This window comes from Centruroides vittatus, unplaced genomic scaffold, assembly GCF_030686945.1.
Source record: "Centruroides vittatus isolate TY-2023 unplaced genomic scaffold, ASM3068694v2 contig_854, whole genome shotgun sequence".
NCBI lineage: Eukaryota > Metazoa > Arthropoda > Arachnida > Scorpiones > Buthidae > Centruroides > Centruroides vittatus.
This window is the reverse complement of record NW_027122558.1, coordinates 663,925-690,981: the sequence shown is the minus strand read 5'-3', so window position 1 is coordinate 690,981 and position 27,057 is coordinate 663,925. Positions and strand designations below refer to the sequence as shown.

General features: G+C 36.9%; 2 protein-coding genes and 1 long non-coding RNA gene across 3 annotated transcripts; all 3 read right to left on the bottom strand.

The window, feature by feature from the left end:
• Positions 1 to 534: 534 nt before the first annotated feature.
• On the bottom strand, positions 535 to 7,770 carry LOC136982569 (ornithine decarboxylase-like). The gene is made up of 11 exons (XM_067279091.1): positions 7,760 to 7,770; positions 5,004 to 5,106; positions 4,827 to 4,923; positions 3,972 to 4,048; positions 3,450 to 3,622; positions 3,233 to 3,367; positions 2,863 to 3,028; positions 1,976 to 2,132; positions 1,024 to 1,127; positions 751 to 959; positions 535 to 679 (listed from the first exon to the last, which is right to left on the bottom strand). Exons 2-11 carry the CDS (start codon positions 5,082 to 5,084, stop codon positions 616 to 618), a joined length of 1,263 nt encoding a protein of 420 aa, XP_067135192.1. The 5' UTR covers positions 5,085 to 5,106; positions 7,760 to 7,770; the 3' UTR covers positions 535 to 615.
• A 15,712-nt stretch (positions 7,771 to 23,482) lies between these two features.
• Positions 23,483 to 25,243, bottom strand: LOC136982529 (uncharacterized). The gene is made up of 3 exons (XM_067279024.1): positions 25,223 to 25,243; positions 24,367 to 25,148; positions 23,483 to 24,257 (listed from the first exon to the last, which is right to left on the bottom strand). The coding sequence occupies exons 1-3, from the start codon at positions 25,241 to 25,243 to the stop codon at positions 23,483 to 23,485; spliced, it is 1,578 nt and encodes a 525-aa protein (XP_067135125.1).
• A 94-nt stretch (positions 25,244 to 25,337) lies between these two features.
• LOC136982552 (uncharacterized) lies at positions 25,338 to 26,532 on the bottom strand. Its single transcript, XR_010881899.1, has 2 exons — positions 26,140 to 26,532; positions 25,338 to 25,673 (listed from the first exon to the last, which is right to left on the bottom strand). It is a non-coding gene; the product is annotated as an uncharacterized lncRNA (long non-coding RNA).
• Positions 26,533 to 27,057: the final 525 nt, after the last annotated feature.

Below are 27,057 nucleotides of genomic sequence, written 5' to 3'. Positions count from 1 at the left end.
GGTACACCACTACGCGGGGGGAGTGGATCTACGTAGAATTTTTTTGGCACACGAAACATTCGTTCTTATACGTCTAAGCCCTATCGTACTAGGCATTTCTTCAACGCCGAGGGTTCAAATTATTGTACACCTAATTAAAGAAGTTTGCCAAAATTCCCCATGTAATGGGGAAGGGTCAAAAGAGGCGCAAAAACTTTTTAACCACTCGCCACAAACAAAACACGTGTACAGATTACGTACATAGTCCGTTCCATCAATTAGTAATAGTATTGTGAATGGTTGTATAGTGAGTTGCCATTTTGTGTAATTTAAAGAAAGTTCTCGAGCAATGACCAATACGGTTTTACGCCCCGGCATTCCCGAGAGGATGCCCTTGTTAAATTGTGTGATGCTCCACAGCGAGAAAAGAAGAGATTGACGTCTCTCTTAATTACATGCGAGTTATGATTTGTGGGAATTTCACATTTAATTATAAATTAGGGTAATTGTTATTTACGTTCGAAGCTATTTCCACTTTCTACATATATAATAAATTTTTATCTAATTATATTTTAAATATTTTTAAGAAATAAACGATATAAAAATTTAGAAGTAGATTTCCCCCCGGAAAAATAATTACGACGAAATATTCAAACGTCTCCATATTTCACTCCAATTTGGTAGATTTTGGAGGTATTTTCTGGAAAATAATTGACGTCAGGAACGAAATTTTTTTTAAGTCGAAAATTATAAAAGACTGGTCATACTCACGTAGCTTGGGCAGGAAGAATGTATTTAACTTTGGGCGTGTTAAATCCGTTAAAACTGGTGTTTCGAGTGAAGGAATAAGCGCCCATGTCGCGGAACATGAGCCAATCCCCCACCGACAAGTTGGGAAGTGAACATTCTACTATTCTGTCTGTAGAATCGCACGTGGGGCCCCAAACCACAGAGCGATGAACCGTGTTCGATTGATTTCTCTGTAAGAAAATATTAATTATAATTGTTCTGCCGGATGATTGTTCGATTATCCGTCGATATTACCTTTATTGCTATTGGATGATAAGTCGTTTTGTAGTAAATGACGTCACTAAAACTTCCGAAAACACCATCGTTTATGTAATAATGACATACTTTTGTCTTCTCACCTAAATACGTAAATAAGTAACAATATTTAGTTTAATGCAATTAATTATTAAATATATTAATCATTAATTTCATTTATGAAGAATTAAATAGGCTAAGACGACGTTAAAAGTAATTTGATCAATTAAACATTTGTTTTTGTAATTTAATCGAGGTGAATTTAAAGTAGCTTCTTTTGCAATACGTTGCAGAATTAAATTAAATTTAAGCAAGTTTGAAATAAAAGAAAAATTTAAATTATAGTCCACGCTTGATTTAGGCCTATTTGAAGTAAAATCCAAACTGATCTGCCAAATAAGCAAAAGAAAAGACTGTAACCAATCTTTTATTTCGAAAAAGTTCTGATATAAACACAGTCGAACTTTCAATAACGGCCGCCATTCTTTTCGGGAACTTTTTCAAATGCGTATAAAATAACCTTCGAACGACAGTCACATTTTTATCTTCCCGTGTTTAGAAGTTTGACTGTTTCTGTGTTAAGTGACGGTGTATGCGGAAACTTAACTTTGGTAAGAGCTAACGGAAGCTGTTTCCTGTTTTTACTTTTCCCATCCTGTGGACACTTAGATGGCCTTTTTCAGGCCATCTTAGGTTTAGCCAGTCCATAATAGGATAACAAAGAACGGGGCCGACAAATCCGGTAGGGAACACCTCCGAAAAATTGAGGTTTTTCGACCGTCGGATTCCTCGGAACAATAGGTAAACGTGTTAACTGCCTCGACCATCCCGCCGGAGTTCTGTTTCTTGTCAGTGAGCGTTTGTTTCTACATTGTTTTGTGGTGTTTTATAAACTGTTAATTACAAATTTTCTTTATTCTAGAATATTTATAATAGAATAAATAAATGATACCATTTTCTGTAGCCGTTTCCATTTCTCGTTTGGCTATAATGTTAGCGCACAATACGAAGGAAGAAGATACAAGAAATCTTCCCGGATTTGCCACGATCTGTACTTCGTTACTGGGATGAAAATGGTGGTGTAAAACATCTTTGACAATAGAAGATATCTACACAATATAATTATTTTTAAAGCTAGAATTAAATATTTAAAATAAATAATTAAACTCCTTCCGCCTACGGGTCTGGATCCTTTATAGCAAGCTCATTACGGATTCGACCAAGTCAACGATCGAGTGGCCGGTTGGTAAGGGCCCTACATAGATGGATAGACCCATCCGGAAAAATTCCTGGGTTACATTGCCAGGCACGCATTTGTACGTATTTCAAGCCCTAGATAAAAAGCCAGCTTTTTAATGCCTAGACATTAAAAGGCCCTAATAAAATTGGTTCAATTTAGTTTTTATTGTTTAATTAAACAATAAAGCCGGATTCTTATCGGTCCGAAATGAGGCTAATTGCTTAATAAGATATTAAACAATTTGGCTACGAGTAGTCGATTAAACTGCCATCTCGTGTTAAATGAATGTGTTTTATTATCTAACTTATCTGTAGTTAATTTTTTTTTATAAAAGACAAAAATTATTTCGGGTGATTTCGAATTAATTTAATGTTTTGCTTATCGTTACTTACATAAATTTATTTCAGACGTTCACGAAACAACAACTTTTTTCCTATGAAGTAAACAACTTCCTATAATGGCAGAACGTGCCGTGACACGTTTATTCCAGACTGGAATTACCACGTTGCGACTGCCCCGATGTGGGCCTGGCCGAACCCACGATGGGAGTGCTAAAATGAGACCCTTTTAGTGTAAATATTTAATAATTTGTAACGCACCTGGTTGAAGTTGACTTCTAAAGTTTCCGTTTTTGAGGGAAATCCAGTGCCAAGATCAAGTATAGAGAAATGAAATCCTAAAGATTCTCCGATCCTAAACACTCGACTTGCTGTCAAAATGGCGTTTGTGAATTCTTCGACTTCTTCTATATTTTCTATATAAAAACTGAAATGTTTTAAAGCAAAAAGAATTATATTGTTTGAAATGTAATCGTATTAAAATAAGTTGTAAGGATCGCAAGAATCTCCGAGTAATTGAAGCGTATCTTCGCTTCATTTATTTACAAGAAATCAATTTTATTACGTTTACAAATAATTCGATAATTAGTGAAAATGTCAACAGATTATCTAAATTAAGAAGATTATTTACCTGACTCCAACAACTTGTAATTGTAAATCTCTGGCTTCTTGTAGTAAAGAGGAGACTTCGTCCAGATGGACGTAGCCTGACTTTATGGCATTTTTAGGTCCGGGAGAATAAGAAATATCAATGGGAAGAATCAATCTTTCGATAAAATATTTTTCGTTTGTAAAAATTCCATTTTTAAATTTGAAATAATACAAGATGTTTTGAATGGAAAACTTACTCGGCTGACGGGTGAATGTCTTTAATCTTTTGTAATTCGCATTTATTGTCGAAGAACAGCCATTTTACTCCGCATTCGGCAGCAAATGATAAAGACATGGGCGATTTACATTGATTGGAGTAGCAAATACGAGAAGGATCGATCCCCGCTCTCAAGACATTTTCGATTTCCGTCTGTATTTTGATAAATGAGAAAATAATCGTCGTATTGTTATCCAAACATAAATTCAATTTGGAAAAGACAGTAGCCTAACTAGAACCGATATTAGGGGCCCGAATTACAACGCGCCACCACTAGCTCTATGGACAAAGTAAATTGGATGCCCGGCGTGCCCGTGCTCGGGTTTCGCTCCTATAAATCTCCATTTATAGGAGCGAAACCTCAATTTACGACGGCAGTTTCCCGGAAACCAATCCAACCCGAGTTTACCGTAGATTTTCCTTTGATTTCCGTGTATAATATATAAAATTTAGGTGTAATTTTAGCCGTTCTTTGTGGTAGAAATACGACAGAAGAATTTACCTTGCTGGCACAAGAGAAATTCACTCCTAGAGCACTCAACGTGATGATCACCTTAGGATCGTTGTTATATCGAAGAGCTGTTCAAAGAAAAGTGGTAAAGTTTAAATACAGTACGGTGGCGCTAATCCGAACTAATCGAGACCGGTGGTGTTGGGATTAACGGGGATACGATGCTCGCGCTTTGTGGCCGTTGCGAGATGCTCGATGGCATCGAATACAGGTTATAACTATTGTTAATTCAAAACAGGGTGAGCAGCATCGCTGGCAACACGTGACTTACTTTACACGCTAGCTGCAAGTGTACAGTCGCGAGTCCATTATTTTAGGGGAATGGTAAAAGCTGCTCGGATTACAAGGCGTTGGGACGAACACGGGTTGGGATTAATGCGACCGTACTGTATACGTAACAGCTATAAATATACAAATAAGAAATGCATGCTGCAAACTATGTACGGATATATCGAGTTCTAACACCCAATTAAATTTAATAATAAGCTAATTTGAATACAAAAATTAGCTTACTTGTACGGTGTATTTAGATATTCCACAATTATTTATTTATTGTTTCCTCACACGAGGGTATGCGCAAAGAGCGTATAAAACGCTAAATAAGTAATATACAACAAAAAGAGCGAGTTAATGACAAAGTTAGACAAATACATGCACTTAAACTTTACATTTATTTGTTCCTTTATGACCTTTTCTGCCGATAGAAAAGATTTTTTATAGGAGTAAATAATTTTAAATTCTCAAATACAGAGATTTTTCGTTAGAGAATTAATTGTTTTTAAAGTTAACGAGGAGTAAGGCGGGTCTTATTGGTATGGTAAACAATGAATATGGGAATTAACTCACGGAAAAGCAGTCTTATTCCGTCCATTTTCGCCTGCCAGAATTTAAATCTGTATATTATTTGAGAGAGATCGGCCACAAAAAACGCTTCCTCCTGATCCTGCCTCAAAAGAATTTTTGTATTATTTCAATTTACCTGAAATTTTAAGCCAAGAAAAGAAAAGAAAATCAATGACGTACGGGATCATCGGTTCTTTCTGTTATTATATCCAAAATAGTTTTGTCCGTAATTATTTCCACCGCAAACGGAGAATTGTCCATCGGAATTTCACAATTTACAAATCTGTGCAACGAAAAAGGAAATAATCAACGAAATGTCTCCGTTCAAAACATTAATCATTATATGTTATTTTTCATTTATTTTTCTGAAGTAAATATTTGAAATTGTAAATATTTAAATTAAAATAATAATAATAACAATAATAAATAGGTTAAACAACGGTAAATATATAACAAGGAAACAATACAATATACTGTAATACTGTCTTTTTTTCGTTGTAATTTGTCAGTACATACAGTTTCCCTTGTACACGGACGACATAAAACTCCACAAGCACACAGCAAAATCAGCTGTTGGAAGTTACACACAATTATTCCACCGGCATGCAAATGCGGAATACTTCACGTAGATACCGAAGAAAGTATAATTTTATACTCGAATTGGAGACGTCATCGAATCCGTAGACGAAGACAAAGTCTACAAATATTTAGGACTCCAACAGGCCAAACTCGCAGAATGTACCAATAAAACAAAGACTAACAAAACAATACAGTACTAAAGTACTACCAAGCGCTACTAATAGAGTACAACTGTTGTTTTGAGTTTCATTAAACTCGATACCAACAACACAGCCGGATGCAAACTTTTAACACGAACCGACTACTCGCATCGGCATTTCCAAATAGCGAATATAATACAGCGAAAGCTCGCACATAAAGACAGATTTCTACACCCTAGAAAATATACTACAGATACCGTTATAGAAAACAACACACAAAACAAATGTACTACGACCGCGTCATAATCAGACAAAACAATAGGTCACGGCGAAGCATACATCGCAATCGTCGACAAACAAAACAATGGGAAGTTTTATACAATCACAACTGTCCTGCAAAATTTACGAGTCAATTGAATCGCAAGTATCAATAACAGGCTGTTGCATATTTTCACTCGTCGTCGGTACCTGGTGGTGCACTTTTAGCATTTCTAGATGAGGAAATTTGGAGATGACAGATAATAACTTTCTAAATTAACATTAATCTAAGAACTTGTTTGGAACGAAAGGCTGTTATTTTTCGACTAGTAGATGAGCCCGACGTTGCTCGGGCAAAAAGTAACGATAGCGAAGATCAAGATTATTACATTACAGCCCAACTTACCCGTTTTCACCGGATGCAAGAATTAGATCTCCCTCTTCCGAGGCTAATTACATAATTTTTTATGGGTCTAAAAATATATTCGATTTCCCGCAAAAATGCAAAAACCCGCATCTAAATAGTACAGTAGAAGCCGAGTTCTTCGGGATAACCCTTAACCCCCCCCTTTCCCGCGGGGGAAATTTCGAAAATTCCCTTTTAGGGTACGTCACGAAAACGTACACTAAACTGTAAATCAAATTTTAACTCTCGACTCCTAACCGTTTGGGCTCCGTGCTTATTACTGTTATCATCAACCCATCTCGCCTATGTTATCGGATGCATTATTATTTTTTCCTTGTTTTTGATTCTGTAAGGATCTCATTTGAAAATCTAGTTACCGCTGCCGTATCCACAAGGAGCAGCTAAATTTTTATGTGGTTTGAAAGACTCCTGTAAAATAATAAACTTTCATATAAGAATTGTTCATTTTCACGTATTATTCAATTTCGTGTATTCATTTTTTAATTTAATGTACAAGATGGGCGGAAAGTGACTAGGCATTGAGAAATCGCTATACTTTCTATAACTCTAAGGAAAAAATAATAAAATTTACTTGACACTTAACTTAGTGCATCCGTATTTCGAATTTAATATACCTTAAAATTCAATGTAGATACATACGCCATTCATCAACTCGGTCGTGTCGCGGATGGACGGCCACTTCTTTGCGCGCCCGCAACTAAACCTGTAATTATTAGCTTCGAATGAGAATTTTCGATTGTTTCTGGACCGATCGCAACATAGTTTTTCCCGTAATTATTTCCGTATTTTAACGACGTCTTTTCACCGTACTCCGCATCTCCGCACGGTAACCAGCGATTTGCACACCTCTTAGCGTGCAACAATCGGCTAGTTCCCGGACAAGCGAGTCGGACCACATTGGCAGTGCAAGAATTATAAACTTCCATATATTGATGTACCGTACATACACACACAAATCTTATTATTATTGCATTATTATTACAAACATTATAGCGATTTCTCAATGCCTAGATACATTCCACCCCCATATGTTTCTGGAGATATTTGTAATTGACGTTTATAAACGATAACCCGTAGATCAATAGCATCTCCTTTATTACTGGTTGTTGTGTTGAGAATAGAGGAATAATGCAAATTTATATTTACTGTAAATTTGTAAAACGAGAAAAAAGTTCGAGAAATTAACTGAAAAACAAAGGAAATCATTCATATATTAAATACTTATTATCGAGTAAGCCTATAATTTATTTACGTTATGTAAGTTATTACGAATAAATTTATTAATAAAGATACTTCGTTATAAATTTTTATCACTCTAGTTCAAGAAATACACAAAAAATTGCGGCAAACACAGCCACGGATGCGGGGTGACTCGGTTCTAGAGATAAAAGACACAGGGAAGCGGTCGCCCCGAGATTTTTAAAACCAAGACGAGCTTCATTTAAACGAATATAGTCTATTAGGCCAAGAGGGCCGAAACTTCCTTTCGGACAAGCGCGTGTAACCTAACGTTACGTTGTCATACGTCTTACCTAAACCTAACGGTAATAGTTAATGGGTCCTACGAATACTTTTATGTAACGTAACGTGACGTAACGTGCCCGTACGAACCCACTTTAAGGCAACGGCCTCTGGGAAATCCGAATTCGAATCGGACGGGCAACCTCTGCAATTTTTTACGGGGAGGCTTTCCCCGTCGCTCTTACTGCGAACCTGGTCGAATCCACGATAGCCATAGAAAAAGGCCCTCTTAGAACAAAAATATCTCGCAAACAAAACTTCGTTTGTCTTTCTACTCGCGAATAACCAAGTTTTGAATACTCATTTTAAGCGCTCGACAGGTGTGTCGCTTCTTTCTTTTATTACCCGTTTATGGTTTGGCATCTGGCAGTTTATTTCCATTAAAATTTAACGAATCTGTTTTCTTATCGCGAGCAAATTGTATTCGCATCTTAATATAAATAGTATTATAAAATTAATTTTAATTATTCGCATCGATTAAATAGACTCAAAAAATATCTACTTTTTTGAATATCTCGTGACTCGAAAGGGCATCTAATGGGCCAAATTACGGCTAATATACCCAAATATCTACGGAATAGTCGAAGACGGTCTTTAGGGCTGTCCGTAAATTACGTAACGCAGATACGGGTGGGTGCGTATACGGATATTTGGTAGTTGTTACGACGAGTTTCGAGGGGATGCGAGCGCTTACAAAAACGTTACGCGATGCTAGGATCCGAACGATGGTTTGACGGAATACGGCAAATCCACGCGTGGGCCATCTGCCAAGAGGAGAACTTTCTATAGGAAAATAGCTCGTATTTAGGTGTTAGACGCGTGAAGACAATGCGGAAAACTCCACGTGGCCAACCCACGTGCAGTTTTCTGCGTTTTATTCGCGCGTCTAAAGTTTAAAAATAAAATTAATTTCTGGATGATCCCTTAAAACTTAAAAATTTACTTTACCCCGTACTTTTTCGACGCGCCGCTCCAATTTTTCCTTCTAAAATTCCTCGGAATATTTTAATGACGTATACGTTAACAGCAACAAGGGCACGTTATCGTCCTCTACTTCCTTCTGCCTTTCGTAGATAGAGAAATTTGTGTCGTCATAACAGTTCGCGAGTTCATTGGCTCATTACTTTGATTCTCTTTTAACAGTTTGCGTGTGTCTTAATTACAAATTTTAGTAATTTAAGTAAAACGTGGTAGAGAGACCCTCCGATACTCGGGTCTTAGGCCGCGACTCCACTAGCCGTAAAAGGGCCGTAAAACCCCTCGCCGTAAAAGCTTTTAATCACGTGACTATGATATTTTACGCCTGAGCAGGTCGTAAAATATCATGGTCACGTGATTAAAAGCTTTTACGGTGAGGGGTTTTACGGCCCTTTTACGGCTAGTGGAGTCGCGGCCTTAGTCCTTCCACATTAACGACGATGTAGGAATTTAAACAAACTTTTTAACCCGAAAAACGTAAATATAGAATTTAATCACGGTGTGTACGTGCCCTGTAGTCGTGTACGCGAAGGGAGTGAGATCATTTCCACCAATAAAAGCGGTTTTTTCCTATATTTAAAAATATAGTAAAATTACTTTTGACGAAACATCCGCAACGCGATGCAAAAGATTAATTTCTTCGGCCATATTTTGATTTTACGGTTTTAAATTAAAATTATCTTACATTTTAATAAGTCTAACGTATTTTTTTTTTTTTTTTTCATTTTAAACTGCGCTTTCCAGTCCGAGGCCTCCACCGGACAGAATGGAGAACTGTCGGTGCAAAGATCATTTTGAGCCCTCCTTTCGGAGACCCTGCTTATACAAATAACAAATAACGTAGTGATATCGAAGTAGAAATAATATTCGATAAACAAACGTTAGCCCACGGCCAAATTATTTCATTATTTGGGGAAAAAAATAAGTAGAAGACGGACAATTTTTTTATTATATTTTTCCTCCGATGGGCCTTCTAAAGGTGGCGGGTTCCGGGTGCGCTAGCTGCATCCTCTTTCGTACGGTCCGCATGCGGCGACACAAAAGATCATTAATCTTTAGAGAGTTCCAGTTTATGCAAATAGAAAAGTGAATTTCCAGTGTCAGAAAATTCTGCATAATTAGCCTTTCTATAATACACTAACTGCTCGGCTGCCGATGGGCGATTTCGTACTAATTACTAAATGAAAGAACTAATTCGCACGGAACTTTTGAGTCACTCGTGTACGTGGTGTTTGCTAAGGATGTTTCGTTTATTTCCGCCGTATTACCGGATCTCGTGATTAAATTAAAACAAGATAGAATACGTAATGATATGACGTCCGGTTTTAGTTTTTGCGATGTTTTCTAGTTTCGAAATTTTCGTTTCATTATATTCTAATCGTTTTCTGAATTTTAAAAAGTTCACGCTATTTCTCGAGAAGTTGTTCTTCTTTTCTTCAAACCGTGCGAACGAATAAGAAATTTCTCGACGGCTTGCCTTCGGTGTGGTCGGCAGCGAAGTGGAGCTTCGTGGGTCCGGGATACGAGAACTTCCATTCTGGACCGGAAGTCACCCAATTTTTAAATGAAAAGATGATTAAAAACGAGTCTTCTTACGCTCGCAGACGGAAAAAAACCTAAAACGTGACGAGACGTAACACTAATTCATCGTCGACGCTTGCAAAAACCATCGATTCGTCGAACATCGAGGAAAGGTTTCGAAGCCACCGCACAGTACAACGTAGGACCAACGGAACACGATGCGTGCACCGCAGATTACTAAAAGCGCGCGTGTAAGGACAGGTGGCGTACGCGTGCACACCACCCGCAGACACCTACCACTTACAATTCTAATTTAACTTTTTTAAATACAAATCGAAATGTTTTCGGGTAGAAATGTACAAATCTGGACATTCTGGAAAATATTTTTCTATCGGGACTGTGTCCAAATCTAGCAGATGAAGAAAACATCGCGACTTATGGCATCCCTAACCACAAATGAAACTGCATTTTCGTTAACAATTCTCGTACAATTGTTTGAATTTGTTTGAATAGATGCTTCCACAACCGTCCTTTATAGTGATATAAATACAGAATTTGTTACTCGTACACTCGATAAAATTCAAATAAGGAGACGACTGATTTGGGAGCACTAACAAGTATTTCATTCACGACGCGCACACATACAGAGCGAAGAATGGAGAGGAAAGAGCTTTGGAAAACCCGCCTATTGTGTGTATAGAGCTCGTGCGCCTTCCGGTGGCTCGAGCTTCGCAATCCTTAACAAACTTTCGGCAGGAAAAATTAGTCTCAATTCGTTTTATCTCGCTCTCGTATATTATGAGCTTTACGTGGAATTCGGCTACAGTTGCCGTATAAGTCGAGACTATCAAAAATTCCTTATCTGCAACTATCTACTCGATACGATATCATTTTAATATAAACAAATTTCTATGCGCCCGAGTCAACAAAATTATACGGTATAATGGAATTTGTAAACAAACGATCGGCATATTTTGTATACATTCCCGCCCACCAGCGGCCGAGTGGATAAAACCACCGAACACTGGTAGTTAGGTCGCGGTTTCGCGCTCTCCAACTGGCAAGCCAAGTAGCATTTTTCACGTTAGTAACACCTAAATAATGGCCGGTTTTCCAGAAAAGACCTACCGGCAGACATTTCCCTCGGTAGATCACCCGCGTGTCGCGTTGCCGTAATCGAATAAAACATAAATGTATACATTTCTACTCGCAGTTTTATTCGAGTGTTAAAAATTTTATTAATCTTGTCACGTTGAATAATTACTATTTTACAAAGGGAAAACTTTTGTTGGATTTGGTTTGATTTGTTTGATGAGATACGGCCATGCGACAGGTGGGCGATCTGCCAAAGAGGAGAACTTTCACGAAAAACTGGCTCCTATATAGGTGTTAGGTACACGAAGAAAACCCAGGAAAATTCACGTGGCTAGTCTATTCGAAGGCTGATGGTTGGGCGCGAATCCCGACCAATTATCAGTCCTCGAGGGTTTTATCCACTCGACTATTGGTGGACAATCTTGGAAGAAAGTGATTTATATTTTTAATATTTTGAGAATTTTTAAATTTTAAATTGTTTCCGACCTATCATTTATAAGCTTTTTACGTGTCCATCACGAATTCGACCAGATCCACAACGGGACAGTCGACGATGAGGACAGGCTCAACATCTTTAGATCAAACCGCTCGTGAAACTTCGGGGCCTAATCCGTGTCCTCTAGTAGACCCGTCTTTAAGTGTGGGCCTACTACTTGGGCCCAGGGGTCTCCAGACATCGAGGCTTCCTAACATTCGAGACCTCGAAAATATGCAAAATTGAATAGAGCAACAAGTAACAAAATTATTATAAACAGTGAACAATCAAAAGATATGTTTGATAAATTTTATTAAACATAAATGTAATAATATGTTTAGCACAGAAAGCTAATTGAAAAAATTTATGAACATTAACCCTCCATTACGAACTCCTTGAGGGAGCCTTTAAGCTTTTCTTGGCCCACGGCCTCGCACGTACCGAAGACGGGGCTGTCTTCTAGAGCAACCGGCTGTTTTAGATACGAAATATAGACGACTTGGCCGAGACGGTAAAGCCGCCATCCCATCGATCTGAGGAATCCGAAATCGAATCTTCCAAGCAATCCCAAAACTTTTCCCGGAAGTGGTGTCTCGGGTATGTCGAGGCCCGTCTCTCACCTCTCGGCCGTTCCCATTGTGAGCCCGACAAATCTACGATGGGCGTGGATAAAAGGCCTTCCAGTGCCCGTGAGACGGAACGAGTCAAATATGAATAAAAACTAAATACAGTAGATTATCTTTAAGATCATTTTACCAAAAATTCCACCAAATGACCAAGTATGATTTCAATCTGAAAGCTGTAAAGGTATACGAATCCGTCTTTTTAGATTCGAAATTGACTGGCAACAATGTCCAAAAACGGAGTTGGTCAACACTCGTTCCCAGCTCACGAAATTCATTCTTCTTGTACTGTACTTGTGCCAGAGGAGAGTACGGATGTACTGTACAGTATTTTTATTCGTTACTACGTGTAATAAAGTCTTGTCCTACGTTATGTAGTAGTAGTGTCTAATCTATATTTGAATCGTACACGAATACAGACGAGTTGGCATTCCCAGCGTTAGTATTTGAAAGATTGGTAGACCCAAATGCTAAAAAGTCTTTCGCCCTACGGACTCTAAGACGAGCTTTTTTCGTGCCCGTCGTGGGTTAGGTCAATCCACAAAGAGAATGCCGGGTGGTAAGGAACGAGACCCGACATATTCGGGGCAAACAATCTCAAATATTTCTTCGCTCTTTCGGATCCGATTCCGGGTCTCCACAGCAGTTGGCCGACACTTAACCTCTTCGGCCATCCAGACGTCACTACAGAAGCATTTTGAATACAGTAAAAGCGTACGGATAATGGATGAAAAGAGACGACATATCCCTACCAGACCACACCGAAAAATATCTCGAGGACGAGATTCGGACCCGAACCCATCCCCTCCAACTCGAAATCTCTTCCTTGTCATTGTCTATCGTAAACGTTTTAGCCACTTCGGCCGACTTCACGGTTTGATTCGCTTTGTTAACACAAGACATCCGCACATTAGTACAAATTAACGGAAGTTTGAAACACGACTAACGTTTCCGTTAAACGAGTTCGGTGGCGGAACTACGACGGCCCAAACAGGATCTCAAACGCGTCGGGCAAAGGCGAACGACCCTCGACGGAAACAATTCTAGTAAGATAGGTGGGCCGTCTTCTTATAGGTCGAGTAATCATCGATCGACGAGATCGACTTAAATTATCGGAGTATCGAATATGGGAAGCGATTCTAATCCCATATGAAAATTTGCGGACCGGCTGGATTCCATCCTATAGCTTCAGTGGGTGCCTAATCTTATTGCGAAATATTCAGAATACGCTCGCTTAGTTTTATTGGTGTGATTTCCTCTCTTATATGCGCCGAGAACATAGAGCCAAGCGAAATCACCATACCCTCCGCGCCTTCCTCCTCTAACTCACGAATTTGGTTCGGTTTGGTTCGTTTACTTTCGGCAATGCGACGCGTGGGCGATCTGCCGTTAACGGATAGCGGGAGGGAGATGCCTCCGGGGAGGACTTTCTACGGAAAACTGGCCTCTATTTAGGTGTTACTAAGGTGAGAAAACTCCACTCGGCCAGCCCGAACCCACGACTAACTATCGGCTTTCGGTGGTCGTATCTATTCGGCCACCGGTGAGCTACGAATTCGGGGGAGGCAATTTTGGAGAGATCATTTTGTTCTCGCGTGTACCGTCTCTCGAAATTTATACTTTTATATTTTATAGCTCGAACGAGACGGACGTATAAAAACGCGAAACAATAACATTTTTGCCGACGCTCTGTCATTTAAAGGTAGAGAGTGAAGTTCCTCGATCAGTCAACATGGCGCCCGCAGACTGGTATCGAACCGTATAACGTGTAACGGTTGCTTTTTATGTTAAATATTTATTAGATAGAGGCGATTAAAATAAATTTCGGGCTTACTTAAACGGCGGACGTCTTTAATAGCGACATAAACTAAAGTCAAATTATTCATTTTTAAAATGTTTATATTTCCTCTCGACAAACTAAACTCTATCCACACATTTAAACTATTAGATAAGTTTCTAAATATCGAAAATATATTCAAAATTTAATAACGCGTTTTAAAATGGAGTAAAATATAAGACAAATGGTTCGATTAAATTAATTATAGTATTACGTATATTTTCGTATTTTAACATTCTACCAAAATAATTGACTTTTGAGTTACGCAAACTTACCTTCGTCTGTTTAAAGTAGAAAATGTCGAGACTTAACTTCTATCGCATCGCTAAGAGCAACTGCCGAGAACAACAATCGACCAAAGGATTTTATCTATCGCCATTATCACCAGTTATAAACTAAAGTCGCAGATAAGAAGTTAAAGATAAACCATTTTCTTTTCCTTTCCGATAAAAAATTACAAAATACTATTCGATTGCCGAATCGAGAATTGAATCATTCGTTCTTAGTTTTACGCCGAGACTAAAGTTCTCTCTCTTATTTTCTAGTTATTCGGAAAATACATCCAAAGATTTTAACGCCACTAAACTCTGGTCGTGGGTCGGCGCCCGATTAACGGGCCACGCGTTTAGACAGGCGAGAAAATCCGAAAACCTCCATTGGGCTAGCTCGTTGGTCGGGTGCAAACCTTCGATCGGCTACGAGTGTTCGGTGCTTTATTCGTTCGGCCAGTGCTGGGCCAGTGTTCCGTCACTGTACGGTCGAATTCCAGATTTTAATACATTTTTTTCTTCCCTTTGGACACTGACAATTTTTTTGTCGGCTCGCCCGGGCCCACAATGGGGCCTGGCCGGATGCCGGGTGGCGAGGGACAAAACCTGACATATCCCGAAAAATTCCTGGAGAATTTCGACTAGCCCAGATTCGATTTCCCCGTACAATAATCTTGTAATTAAATTGTGGTTTTGTAAATAATTTATGAGGTGTTTTTTTTTAATTGTGAATTCGAGGTAAATTTTTAATCCGTTTTCGACACAGACGGATGAGGAAGCTTTGATTTGGATGGGCCACGTTAAGTATTCTGTCAGATCTAAATATTTTTTCTTTTTGTTCTTGTTTTTATAAATATTCTCCTTTATAAAGGCTGACGTCATCGATATTCTGCTTTGTACTCTTGTGGACGAAGACTATACGGTTTTGTCGTGTTTATTCCAACTTTAATGTCTTGTGTAAAGAATAAGTTTTTGTCGGGGGGCGAATTCTCTGGGCTCGCTTAGCACGCGCCGCACGCTTCGGAGAAAGTTTTGACTGTCAATATACTTTTTATACGAGAACAAGTATGCCAATAATAATTTATTCTAACGTGTACTCTCTTATCAGTTGCGTGCGCAGCTAGCGGCTAGCCGTTTTAAATCAGTGCCGTGCTCGCGGGAACTCCATTGTTACTCGTGTGGAGGTTTGTGGCGGCAAACAAGTGCGCGCGCGTGACGTCATTAGAAGCATTTAACACGGCCAGATTGTATCGATAGCTGGCGGTACCCAGTCGGCATACACGTATTGTGTACGGGGCGGATCTACGTAGAGATTTATAATTTAAGCCCTGGGCTCCAGTGTCCGGGGCCCATAAAAATTGAATCATCATCATAAATTTTTAATACTTTTTCATTATAATATATTTCGCGTGTAATATAATGGCCCATACTTTTTATTCGCACCAAATAACGTTTCTGCCTATTGTTTAGTGCTAGAGATAGGCCTATTATTCTTATTATAACTTTCGTCACGCCCAAAAATTTTGGTCGAGATTCGTCCCCGGTGTTTGTAACACTATTTATTTCAGATTCGACGGCATTTTTAGTTTTATCGGGATAGATTAAAATTGTCGTCGTCTGCAAACAATATCGGAGATCGTGTCGGCAATATTGAAAAGATATGGCGAATAAACAGATTAAAGAGCAGTCTCGGATTGAATTCTTGCAGAAAGCCGATAGACGGGGTCGAAAATGTCGACTCGGTTTACTTGTATCGACTACGTATTTACGATTGTCCTTGTCTTTATGCAGGTAAATGCGCACTGCCCGCGAAAATTGCTGGCATTTTAAACTTCAAGGAAAAATCTTGTAAAATCGACAACATAATTTGTGCACGTAAAGCCGGACAATCGGGAACCGTTTTTGCCAATTCTTAACGGTCGAATTCACTCCGTCGATTACACTTACGAGTTTCTCCGAATTCTGATTTCCGAATCCGAATGCATTAAAGCTTATATCGGGCTCCCGTGTGATTTTGGAATTTCAATCTGGAATTCGATTCAAACGCTTTGCTTTTCCTATTTCTATTCAACTTTACTCCCGACAATACGCGAGAAGGATTCGAACGACCCAGATAAAATACTTTTGTTTTTAAACACCAGAAGGCGAGCATCCGGTAAAAATTGCCAATACTGTACACGGTTTACAAAGTTTATTGCAAAAACGCAAAAAAATCCTTCGCTCGCGAGTATAGGACTACCTAGGTTTTTGAAGCAATGAAAAATGAATAAAAGCCTCGTCTTATATCCGAGTAAATACGGTATGTAAAATTTGACTCGCTCCTCGTCATCAGCGGATTATCGTGTAATGTTGGGCTTTTTATAATACTTATTAAAAATTGACGTTATTGTTAAGTCAATGTGTATTTACATCGCGGAATGTCGTCGTTATTGTGATCTGGAAATGGGCTTGCACGACGCTTTCATTCCGCTAGCCACTTTCCAGATCGGGGGGTTCGCCGGTGGCCGAGCGGTCTTCGTTCCCGAACATTGGGAGTTCGGTCGTGGGTTCGCGCTTCGCTCGGACGGGTTGACCACGTGGAGTTTTCCGGGTTTTCTTCACGTCTGTAACGCCTAAATAGATGCCGGTTTCCCTTAAAAAGACCTCCCGGAAGACACCTCCCCAGGCAGATCGCCCAAGTGTCGCGTTGCTATAACTAAACAAACAAACTTTCTAGATCATGTTTTTGATTGTTCGGGTTATTCGGTTGCGGCAACGCAGCGTGTGGGCGATCAGCCAAGAAGGAATACCTCCCGGGAGAACTTTAGTTGGAAACTGGCCCATATTTATAGAATGATTTTCAAAGGGAATTTTGTTGCCGCCTGTTTCATATTAATAACGAGATGTGGATCGCAATCTTTCGTTGTCAGAAGTAAGTATTAATACATTACCATAATAATTCTGGATAAAGAAAGGTTCCGACTTATAAATCCTCAACATTAGCCGAACCCGCCTGCGCAAGAGTGTTTCGAAGAGGCAGGATGGGTATTTGGGTTTCCTCAAACTCAAAATCGAAAACTACTTCGAGGGAACGTTTTGTTCCGATGACAACGATTCCTGGCTGTCTCGCTGGCTAACCTACGAGTTCGGCAAGCGAAACTGTAATTTAACGAATGAATTTATGCGAGATTACTTCCCCTACGGCGAGTGATTAGATTTGTGATTTCTAAAGTTGCTTCAAGCAGTTTAATTACTTTTCTAGAACGTACCATCGCGCAAACTGTATACGACCGAATCTGTTGTAAAACAAAACAGGAATAGGGATTACAAGCGCTTTTCGGGTACCTCGGCAATCTTCCCTTCGGTCTTCAAAAATCTAGTCGCCATACCATCTGAAAACATCTATCTGGACTTATGTGCCCGATAATTGGCAGCATACGACTTAACGGTATTGCATTTTTGACGGTGATGACAGTAATTATTTCGCTGCTCATTGGAAAATTCATTCGTCGATGATGGTGTTGGAAGAAGTCTCAGAAAAGGAAGAGAAAATTATATGCATATCGATCCGAATTTACAATCTTTCAAAATTCCAAAGTTTTTTAATATTTAATTTAAGATGAACTCGGTTTAGAGACCGTTATCTTGTAGGAATTATCACATCCACAAACTCAAACTATTAGCCAATCAACAACTTTATTTTTATCCAGATGCATTCTCGTCCCAGTTACCATTCTTTCGTACAAGCCAACACTCCACAAACACTTTTTCGATACACTCGCGCAATTTTTCAATATTCAAACCGTTTTTTTCTATTTCCATAATAAAATCTTTTTTTTCTTATTTTAACAAAACATTATACTTGAAATTCTTTAAAAAGTTTTAACATACAGTAATTAAATGTTCAATTATCGCAGTATTCTTTTTTTAACCATACACATTACGCAGTCTTGCCTTCGTTACTTCCATTCGTTCTTTCACGCCACATTCATCAATCTTGTTAGTGAATGAGGTGAGAAATAACCAACGAATTCACCGACACCACTCGCGAATGATGGACGAAACAACCAATGACTGTGGCTGCAAGAACTGCGCGCGATGTGTATAGCTAAAGAAAAGAGCGCAGCTACTGCAATAATTGAATATATAATTAGGTTCATTTTTAAACAATTTAAACGATAATTTTTTAAAAAATAAGAAAAAATGATTTTGTTATGGAAATAATAAACGACGGTTTAAATATTGAAAAATTGTTTTGGGGTATTGACAATGTGTTTGTGCTCTGTTTGGCTTAAAGAATGTCTATCGGGGAAGTAAATATAATTTCCGAAATCCATCTGCCTGGAAGTTATTGATTGGCTAATATATTTTGGAATTTGCGGATGCGATTATTCCTAGAGAATAACGGTGTCCGAACCGGTTACGTATTGAATAGAAATTAAATTAGAATAAATTAAGAAAAGCCTTTCGAAAATGCATCGGATTATATGACGAACACTCCATTTATAGAATTTACCGGAATTGAACCTTTAGATTCAATGACGGGTCCAGGTGTCATTAAAACTCGTCTGCCTTTTCTTTTAGTATTGTATTCGTCCCACACCAAACATATACGTGGCACGAAATCCTAAAGACTGTCGCGTGTCTTTTTATCGCCATACGCTATAATTTTACAGATGGTACGTTCGACGAATGCTTTGATTTATTCGTAAATGGGCAGACTGGTTTTAGAGACGGACATAGAAACGATTCCAACGTTTACTTTACAACATACGAAAATCTGAAAGCTAATACTGAAATAGAGATTGTGAATTTGGCAAAATTCACAGGTGAAAATTATTATGAAACATCGCGGAAGAATCCCGATATTGTAGAATACTTATATACAGTGGCGTAAGTTATATGAAAAATTCGACATTAATAATTTATTTAATGATACAACAGAAAACTTGAAAAATGTGAATGTTCCGCCGGGATTAAAAGCGTATGAAAAATATTTGAAGAAGCATCCTTCTCTCGCAGTAAAGACGGAAGGAAGTTTCATTCGTAAAGGAGATTGGAAGAATTATTTCGGTCCAAAGCAAAAAAACAAAAAAAAAAAAAAAAAAAATGGGAGAAAAGACAAAAGGCAGTGATATCGCGAAGTTATGGGAAAAGGGTTAGATTTACCTATGGTATACAAATACAGTAGAGTTCATCCGAACCCCGGTTATCCGAACGCTTTCCACTCGGACTGCGTCGTGCCGAATCGAACTTTTTTGATACTAGATTTACTTCTAAAGTATAATTTTTATATTTTTCAATATATTTACTTTGTACAAAATAAAGAAATAATTTTTAACGATACAAGAGCCTCGATTATTATTATAAAAATTTTCGTTAGGCTTAAAATCGACGAAAATTCAACACGAAGCGACACGCAACGGAGAAAAATGCCAACGTCGGACAGGTTAATATATTTTTTCGTACGTAATCGGTTATCCGAACAACCCCAGTCCCCAATTGATTCGGATAAACGACTCTCTACTGTAATATGGCCTTCGAAAATAACCAAAATGCGATTATATTTACACTTATTTTTAAACTAAAACATTATTAAATAGTAAATTTGCTACTTACTTTTTCCTGCGCTTTTATCTTCAATTCCTTCATTTAAATCAGAGACGAAATATAAAAAATACATCGTTCTACCTTAACTCCGTCTAAAACTGGACGTAGTGAATTACGAGATTGAATATATCAATTGTTCGAACATGTAGTGGACATAAAAATGTAAACTTCTGGGGAATTAAGCCTTGTAATTCGCTTTTCTCGATATTTCGGCTGCGATAGGCAACGTATCCTCGACGAGTTGTGCTGTACAGTATCTCATATGCAGCCCAAATTGTCGTCGCTTCGTCGACCGAGTTGTCTCGTAGCCTCGGAACGTAAGAGAATAATCCCCTTGGTTACGAAGGTTAAGGGACGAATCACTAACCTCGGGAATATCCGTCGGGAGCACGAACAGTCAAACGCCATTAAATTTAAAATTTAATATCATTTATCGTAGAAATTAACAAAAATTTGGGAATAAATATCTCCTAAATAACTTAGTTTTATAAAATTCGTATTGAAAACTTACGTAGGGTACACACAGCGTACGACGACAAACCTTCGCACACGTCGAACAACATATTAATTTGCATATTACCACGAGAAACATTCATATACTACGTCGTGTTTATTAATTTGCATTTTAATAAGGTGACCAACCGTCCTCCTTTTGTAAGTTCTGTCCTCCCTCGAAAAGTGTCCTCCTCTTTGATATTTGTAAATCTCCATATTTGATTGATGCCGAGCCGGATCGGCTCGGCATCAATCCGTTGCATGCAATGTGACGTGTTTGTATTTGACACGACGGTTTGTGGAGGCTAGGTACAGTGGAGGAAAATGCGATTATGAAACGCGTGCGCTCTGCAAAGGGCACCTCGAGAGAGTGCGCTGCATGCAAGTAGCTTTGTTTACTTCTTACCGAAACAGAACACTGCACGCACATACGTACGCAGTAGAGATTATTATAGTGTATTATTGTTGCAATGAATAAAATGTTTCTTTTATTTACAATATTTATTCCTTCAATTTGTGTGTGTCCTCCTCTTCATTGTAAAAAAGTTGGTCACCTTAATTTTAACATAGAACCAAATTTCTCGCCGCTATCATGAAAAAATGCACGTTTTGTAACTCGTGTTGTTAGAGATCTCCATCTGTCAACATTCTCACCAATAGTTACCGAATAAATTCGTCTTCCGACATTATTTGGGACAACAGTTAAAAAGTACTCGCCATAGGGCACATTAACCTACACGTTAACTAAAAAATTTTGAAAATCGAACAAACTTTAATATAACACGAAATCCATTCGAAAACATAACACCACGCATCATCCGTCTACACCAGGGATGGCCAACATACGACGTCCCGCGATTAATTTTTCAATATTAGCTACTTAATTTCCAATAATTGGTCGAATGGATGATTCGCGATACTTCGTTTTTTAAAAAAATTCCATTCTAGAGATTTACAACTTTTGTATTCGTCTGTTATAAATTTACACTATTTGGAGAACGAAAGACCCCACACTCACTGAAACACGTGCGACTAGAGATCCGGATGGCACAACGCGCTGATTGGTCAGCTGAATGACGTCAATCCACTGAAATGGGAAATGCTGATCGATTATATTTTGTGGTCCTCGGAACGAAGTCATGCTGGAATAGATTGTTTTTCTTTAGTTGTAGTATGGAGCGAGTATAATACAGTACATATAACATTAATAACGTGCATTATAAAAATACAAAAGAAATCTTTTGTTCACATTTAAAATATATCAGAATCAATAGATTTTCTTTAAAGTAATAATATATTTGTACTTTTATTAAAGTGTTGACTTATAAGTTGGCAAACTACATTAAATTATTATTTTTTAACTATATGATTAATAAAACATGCAAGCTAAATTTACAAATTTACAGAAATGTTTTTAAAATGGCTTACTTTTACTTAAAAAAATTACTAAGGTTTATTTATTTCTGTTTGAACGAATTTTAACTTCACACTTGATCTTTATGCACCTCTCAACCAAATTATACATAATAGATCATTTTAATAGTGTGATTACTTTTATAAATTTAAATACCTCGTATGCGTGCACAGATAATAAATAACAGAAAAGTTATACTTTGTGACAGTTATTATTCATTAAAAGTTCAAAACAAGATGGAATTTATAATTAAGACGAGCCATTTTTTGAATTTGTCATATGCACTCGATTTAATTAGTGGAAACAATAAAATTAACTAGTTTTGTATACCTCTGAAGAAGGAAATTTTCACAAATCTTGCTTAACAAATTATAAAGTTTAAATGTAAAAGTTATTGAAGAATTTTGAATAAAGACTATTCTTCATATATAACTCATATCAAAGAAAATTTTTGAAATGCTTCAGTTAGGATTGAGTTCTTTTGTCAATAGATATTTTTGTGCTTTTGAATGTCAGTTCAAAATCAGTGGGTTAAGAAAACACATTTTAAATTCACAGAAAGTTCATATATCTAGTTCCATAATATCTGTAAATATGTTTTAATTTGAAAAATGGTCATACAAATTTGACTAAAGTATAGTATTCCTGTATAAATTGTTGAACAATCAATAATACTGTATTTAAATTTCTTTGAATATAATAGTTATATGTTCTAAATAAGAATTTCCATAAAATACTTCATATTTAAATTATCATGATAATATTTATTTTACATTTCCATATTTCATATCAATATGAATGTCAGGAAAAAATAATGTTGCATTTGTACTGTAATATTTTCATAGTAAGCTATGTTTTAACCCTTTTTTTTGTTAAAATAATATTACCATACTAATGAATAACTATTTCTAGATGCCTCATATGTGCTGTATACCTGGTTGCTAGGAACATATAAAGTGAAGTGATATCCAGTGTCTATATTTGTTTCCACAGGATTTGATTTGAAAAGCAAACCAATGGATTACAGAATTTGTACAAAAAATAAAACATTTTAAATATTAAGTTAACAATTATGCATTAAAAAGAATGAATTATGTTTAGGTGAAAATATATATATATTAAATTGTTAACTAATCTGCCTTTCCAGTCAGGACATTCTGTTGTAATATTTTTTAAAATATTACATAAAAGTTTTCTGTAAGGTTAAAAATATATATTGTCTAATGAAATATGTACAAAACACTTAATTTGCAATTTAAATTTGTTGTTTTTGATGATTTTATTACAGTAAATGTACAAAAATGCTTTATTAAAATATGATTGAGTGAAAAGGTCTACCATCTTTAAAACTACTTGATAAAATAAATCAAATACGGTAGTAAATCCAATTAAATGTGTTCAATTTAATATCTGTAAATACAAGCAAAATGTAAATGTGCTAGTATACATGATCATTATCAGTATGGATCTCTAAAACACTTTCTCCTTTATTCTGCATCATTTTCTGAATGTTTTCCTTTTGTGCTTCGCTAGGTTTTTTCATGGAATATGCTGAATCTCTCTTCTTGGATTTCTGTTTAGTTGATTTGTATCTAGTTTGCTTTGTAATATTTTTATTTGCAGGTATATTGTTGCAGGTAGTGCTTGAATTAATGTTAAATGAGGATTCCACTGAAATTTTTCTCAACCAATCATTAAGGAAAGTGTTTAGCTCACACATTTGTATTTTATTGAGTTTTCTTTTTTTCACTATTGCATGAACTGCATTTAAATTTTTTTCCAATTCACAATATTCAGACGATTGATCAATAGTTTTAGTTTCTTTACTTATGCATACACGATAATTTTCTACACTCTTAAAAAGTGTATTCGGATCATCAGCCAAAATGTCACAAGATAATTCATTTGTTGCATTCCTGTTAGAAGTTTCTTTTTCTATTTTGATTACAGCATGAATGTGCTTACACATGTTTAAACTCACTTCGTAATCCGGACATGTACATGAATACACATGTACGCACACATTACATTTGTTACATAACAACTTGCATTGAGTATGGTCTTCAATGTTCTCATTTTTTTTCTCCACCACATATATAGAATTTGTTATGCTTTGTGATTTTACTTGCCATTGTATACTGTCAATGACTTTGGTAATATCACAAAATGCTATTGCTTCACTTTCTTTGTGACTTTTATGTATTTTTGCTTGCCTGTGTGAAATAGTCCCCTTGCACATCTTTATGATGCGTTCAAACAATTTGTCACGAGTCATCTTTAACAACACATCAATACAATGGTCCACCCTCTTGTTCACTTTACCTTCCAAATAACAAATGTTTTAAAACTCTATGCATGGCCTCCAAATACATGTTTGTGTTTATGCCAAGATCTTTTCTATAACAGTATGCCCACACTTTAGGACGAGAAGCATAAGTATGAACAAAATACTTTTGAAATTCTTTAGTTTCTTTTTGGTTTAATGATTGAATGAATTCCTTTATCAGATTTTCAAATTTTTCTGGATTTGGTTCTTCAAGAAGAACTCTTAGCATCTTGTACATAAGAGCTTGTGTAACCTTATCAGGGAAAGATGAGAGAACTTTTTTACGCCAGGCCCTATCTACATGCCATGTGCACAATAACTGATGTGTAGCAGGACCCATAATATCTTTCCACGCATTGTAAATCGCAGAGGCATCATCAGACATAAAAACAGTGGTTTCCAGTTTTCCAAGCTTTTCTCTGACGGCAGCAAAAAACAAAGAATATGAAGTTGTGTCTATTCGATTGCTTAAGCAGTATGCACATGGTAGACCACTTCCAAACTCATCAACTGTTAATATAGTACTAAGATAAAAATCATATGCAGTAGTGCCATGAGTGGAGTCCACACAGATCATCTGCTGTCCTAGCATCTTTAATAATTCTTGTTGAATAGGTAACATGATTATCAATATAAAATCTTCATTACCAAGTTTCTGTTGAGCATCAACTTCCCCTTGCTGTTTAAAATATAAAACTGGAGACTGTTCTAACGATTTCATTTTATCCACCCATAACTGCACACTGATCTTATCTTCAGGATGATATTTCTTCTTTTCCTGAAGGTTATATGCACACTTAATGTTTTGCAAATCTTTTCTTGTCACAAGATGAATGCGAGAAAGTTCATTACTTGCAGAATCTCGAATATCATCTAAGATTCTCTGCAGGGTGACTCCATTAGCAAGTTTTCCTAAAAAGTAAAGTATTGATAATTAATCATTTATTACTTTTTGCAAATCAACCAGTAAAATACACTTTACCTGCAATAACTGCTTTTTCACTATCAGACAAATGGATGTGTGCAAGACTGAGATCATGTCCACAGTGATTTTTATGGTATTTAACTATTATTGAATTTGATGTGATGAAAACCTCAATAGAAGCAAGACATATCTTTCCACTTTTGCAAGATCCCTGTGATTTTATTTGACGTTTCCCACATCCTTTTGGAACATAATTTCCTGATCGACGACATGTATAGATTTTTTTAATTCTGCCATCGGAAAGTGTTGTTGGACCATTACGTGATATAAAAGATGATTTTACCAACTTCTCTTCTTTATCTTTCCAGACAAAAAATTCTAGTGAGAGAAAGTACAATATCAATTAGTTTCTCAGATGAGTAACTTTTATACATTTCTTTTTGTAACTTAAGCAGCTTATTGTAACTTATAAAATTAAAATTGTATTATTATTTACTCCAATTAAACAAAGACACTCCACAAAAAGTTCACTTTTAGGAAAACAAGTAAGAACTGTAATTTATAGTAAGTCTTGCAGCTACACATAAAACACAACTTATAAAAATCCAAACCGGCTAAAAACTAAAAAGTAGGTATAAATTAACTAAAAGTAACTTCTACCAAAAAGTAGTATTCTATTCACTGTTATACAGTGTTTAATCTTAATACTTGTCATACTACAAAACTTATCTGTTAAATACACTATTAACATTACATGTTTCAGATATACAATTAATTTAAGAATCGCCTATACTGAGAACTACTTTAAAAACACTCAAATTATGGTTTGACACTTAAAACTTACCTGACATATCATTAAACGTTAGCTGTTCTTCACATTCTTCATAGCCGTGTTTTTCAATACAGTGCTGTCTTAAACTTTCAATTGAGACACATGCCAGGTTCAAACATTCCTCACTTAAAGAAAATGGACAAGGCAAATTTTTTCCTAACTGACATGTCACAACGTTGTGTAAAAGACGTTGATGTCTAATTAAGCTTTTCTTTGCCTTGTACTCTTTTTCACAAATGTTGCAAGGAAACATTTCGAATGCACGCTTATTTATATGTATATTTGAAAAGAAAAATCACAAATGAAAAATCAATTTAAAAATAGCTGTTCCCTCTCACGACAATATGAGGACTAGACTAATCGACCAGCATTTCCTATTTCAGTGGGTTGACGTCATTCAGCTGACCAATCAGCGCGTTCTGCCATCCGGATCTCTAGTCGCACGTACTGAAACTCGTCTGCCATTCCGCCATGTCACTGTTTTATGCTAACGTGTGACGCGCAGCGCCGCCTGCCCGTCGACCTTTTTATTTGCTTGTACGTTTCTTCGCATTGTAAAATGACATTGCGCATGCGTCAGGAACTTCTGTTCGAACAAAGCTGACCTGCCGCCCGGGTCAGCGTATTTGTATTTAACGTGATTTAATTTTAATATTTCGTTCGGCCCGTGAAAAAATTTTTCTTTTCAATTCGGCCCGGGGGCAAAAACTGTTGGCCAGCCCCGGACTAGGGGATTAACTACAATGACTCCGAAATGCATTAACGTTTTATACTCGAATTGTAAATACAGTAGAGACTCGTTAATCGGAACGATTTTCAATCGGACTGTGTCTTTCTGAATCGAACGTTTTTGATACTAAATTTACTTCTAAAGTATAATTTTCATGTTTTTTATATTCTTCAATATATTTATTTTGTTTGTACAAAATG

Excerpts from the sequence above, each read along its gene's own strand:
- LOC136982569 (XM_067279091.1), bottom strand. The coding sequence starts at position 5,084 with ATGGACAATTCTCCGTTTGCGGTGGAAATAATTACGGACAAAACTATT. Across the intron at positions 3,368-3,449 it reads GACATTCACCCGTCAGCCGA|ATTGATTCTTCCCATTGATA; the intron begins GTAAGTTTTCCA and ends TTTTATCGAAAG. Across the intron at positions 960-1,023 it reads ATCATCCAATAGCAATAAAG|AGAAATCAATCGAACACGGT; the intron begins GTAATATCGACG and ends ATTTTCTTACAG.
- LOC136982529 (XM_067279024.1), bottom strand. The coding sequence starts at position 25,243 with ATGATATTCGAGATTCTGCAA. Across the intron at positions 25,149-25,222 it reads TGATATTCGAGATTCTGCAA|GAAAAGAAGAAATATCATCC; the intron begins GTAATGAACTTT and ends TATAACCTTCAG. Across the intron at positions 24,258-24,366 it reads AAACATTTGTTATTTGGAAG|GCAAGCAAAAATACATAAAA; the intron begins GTAAAGTGAACA and ends TATTTCACACAG.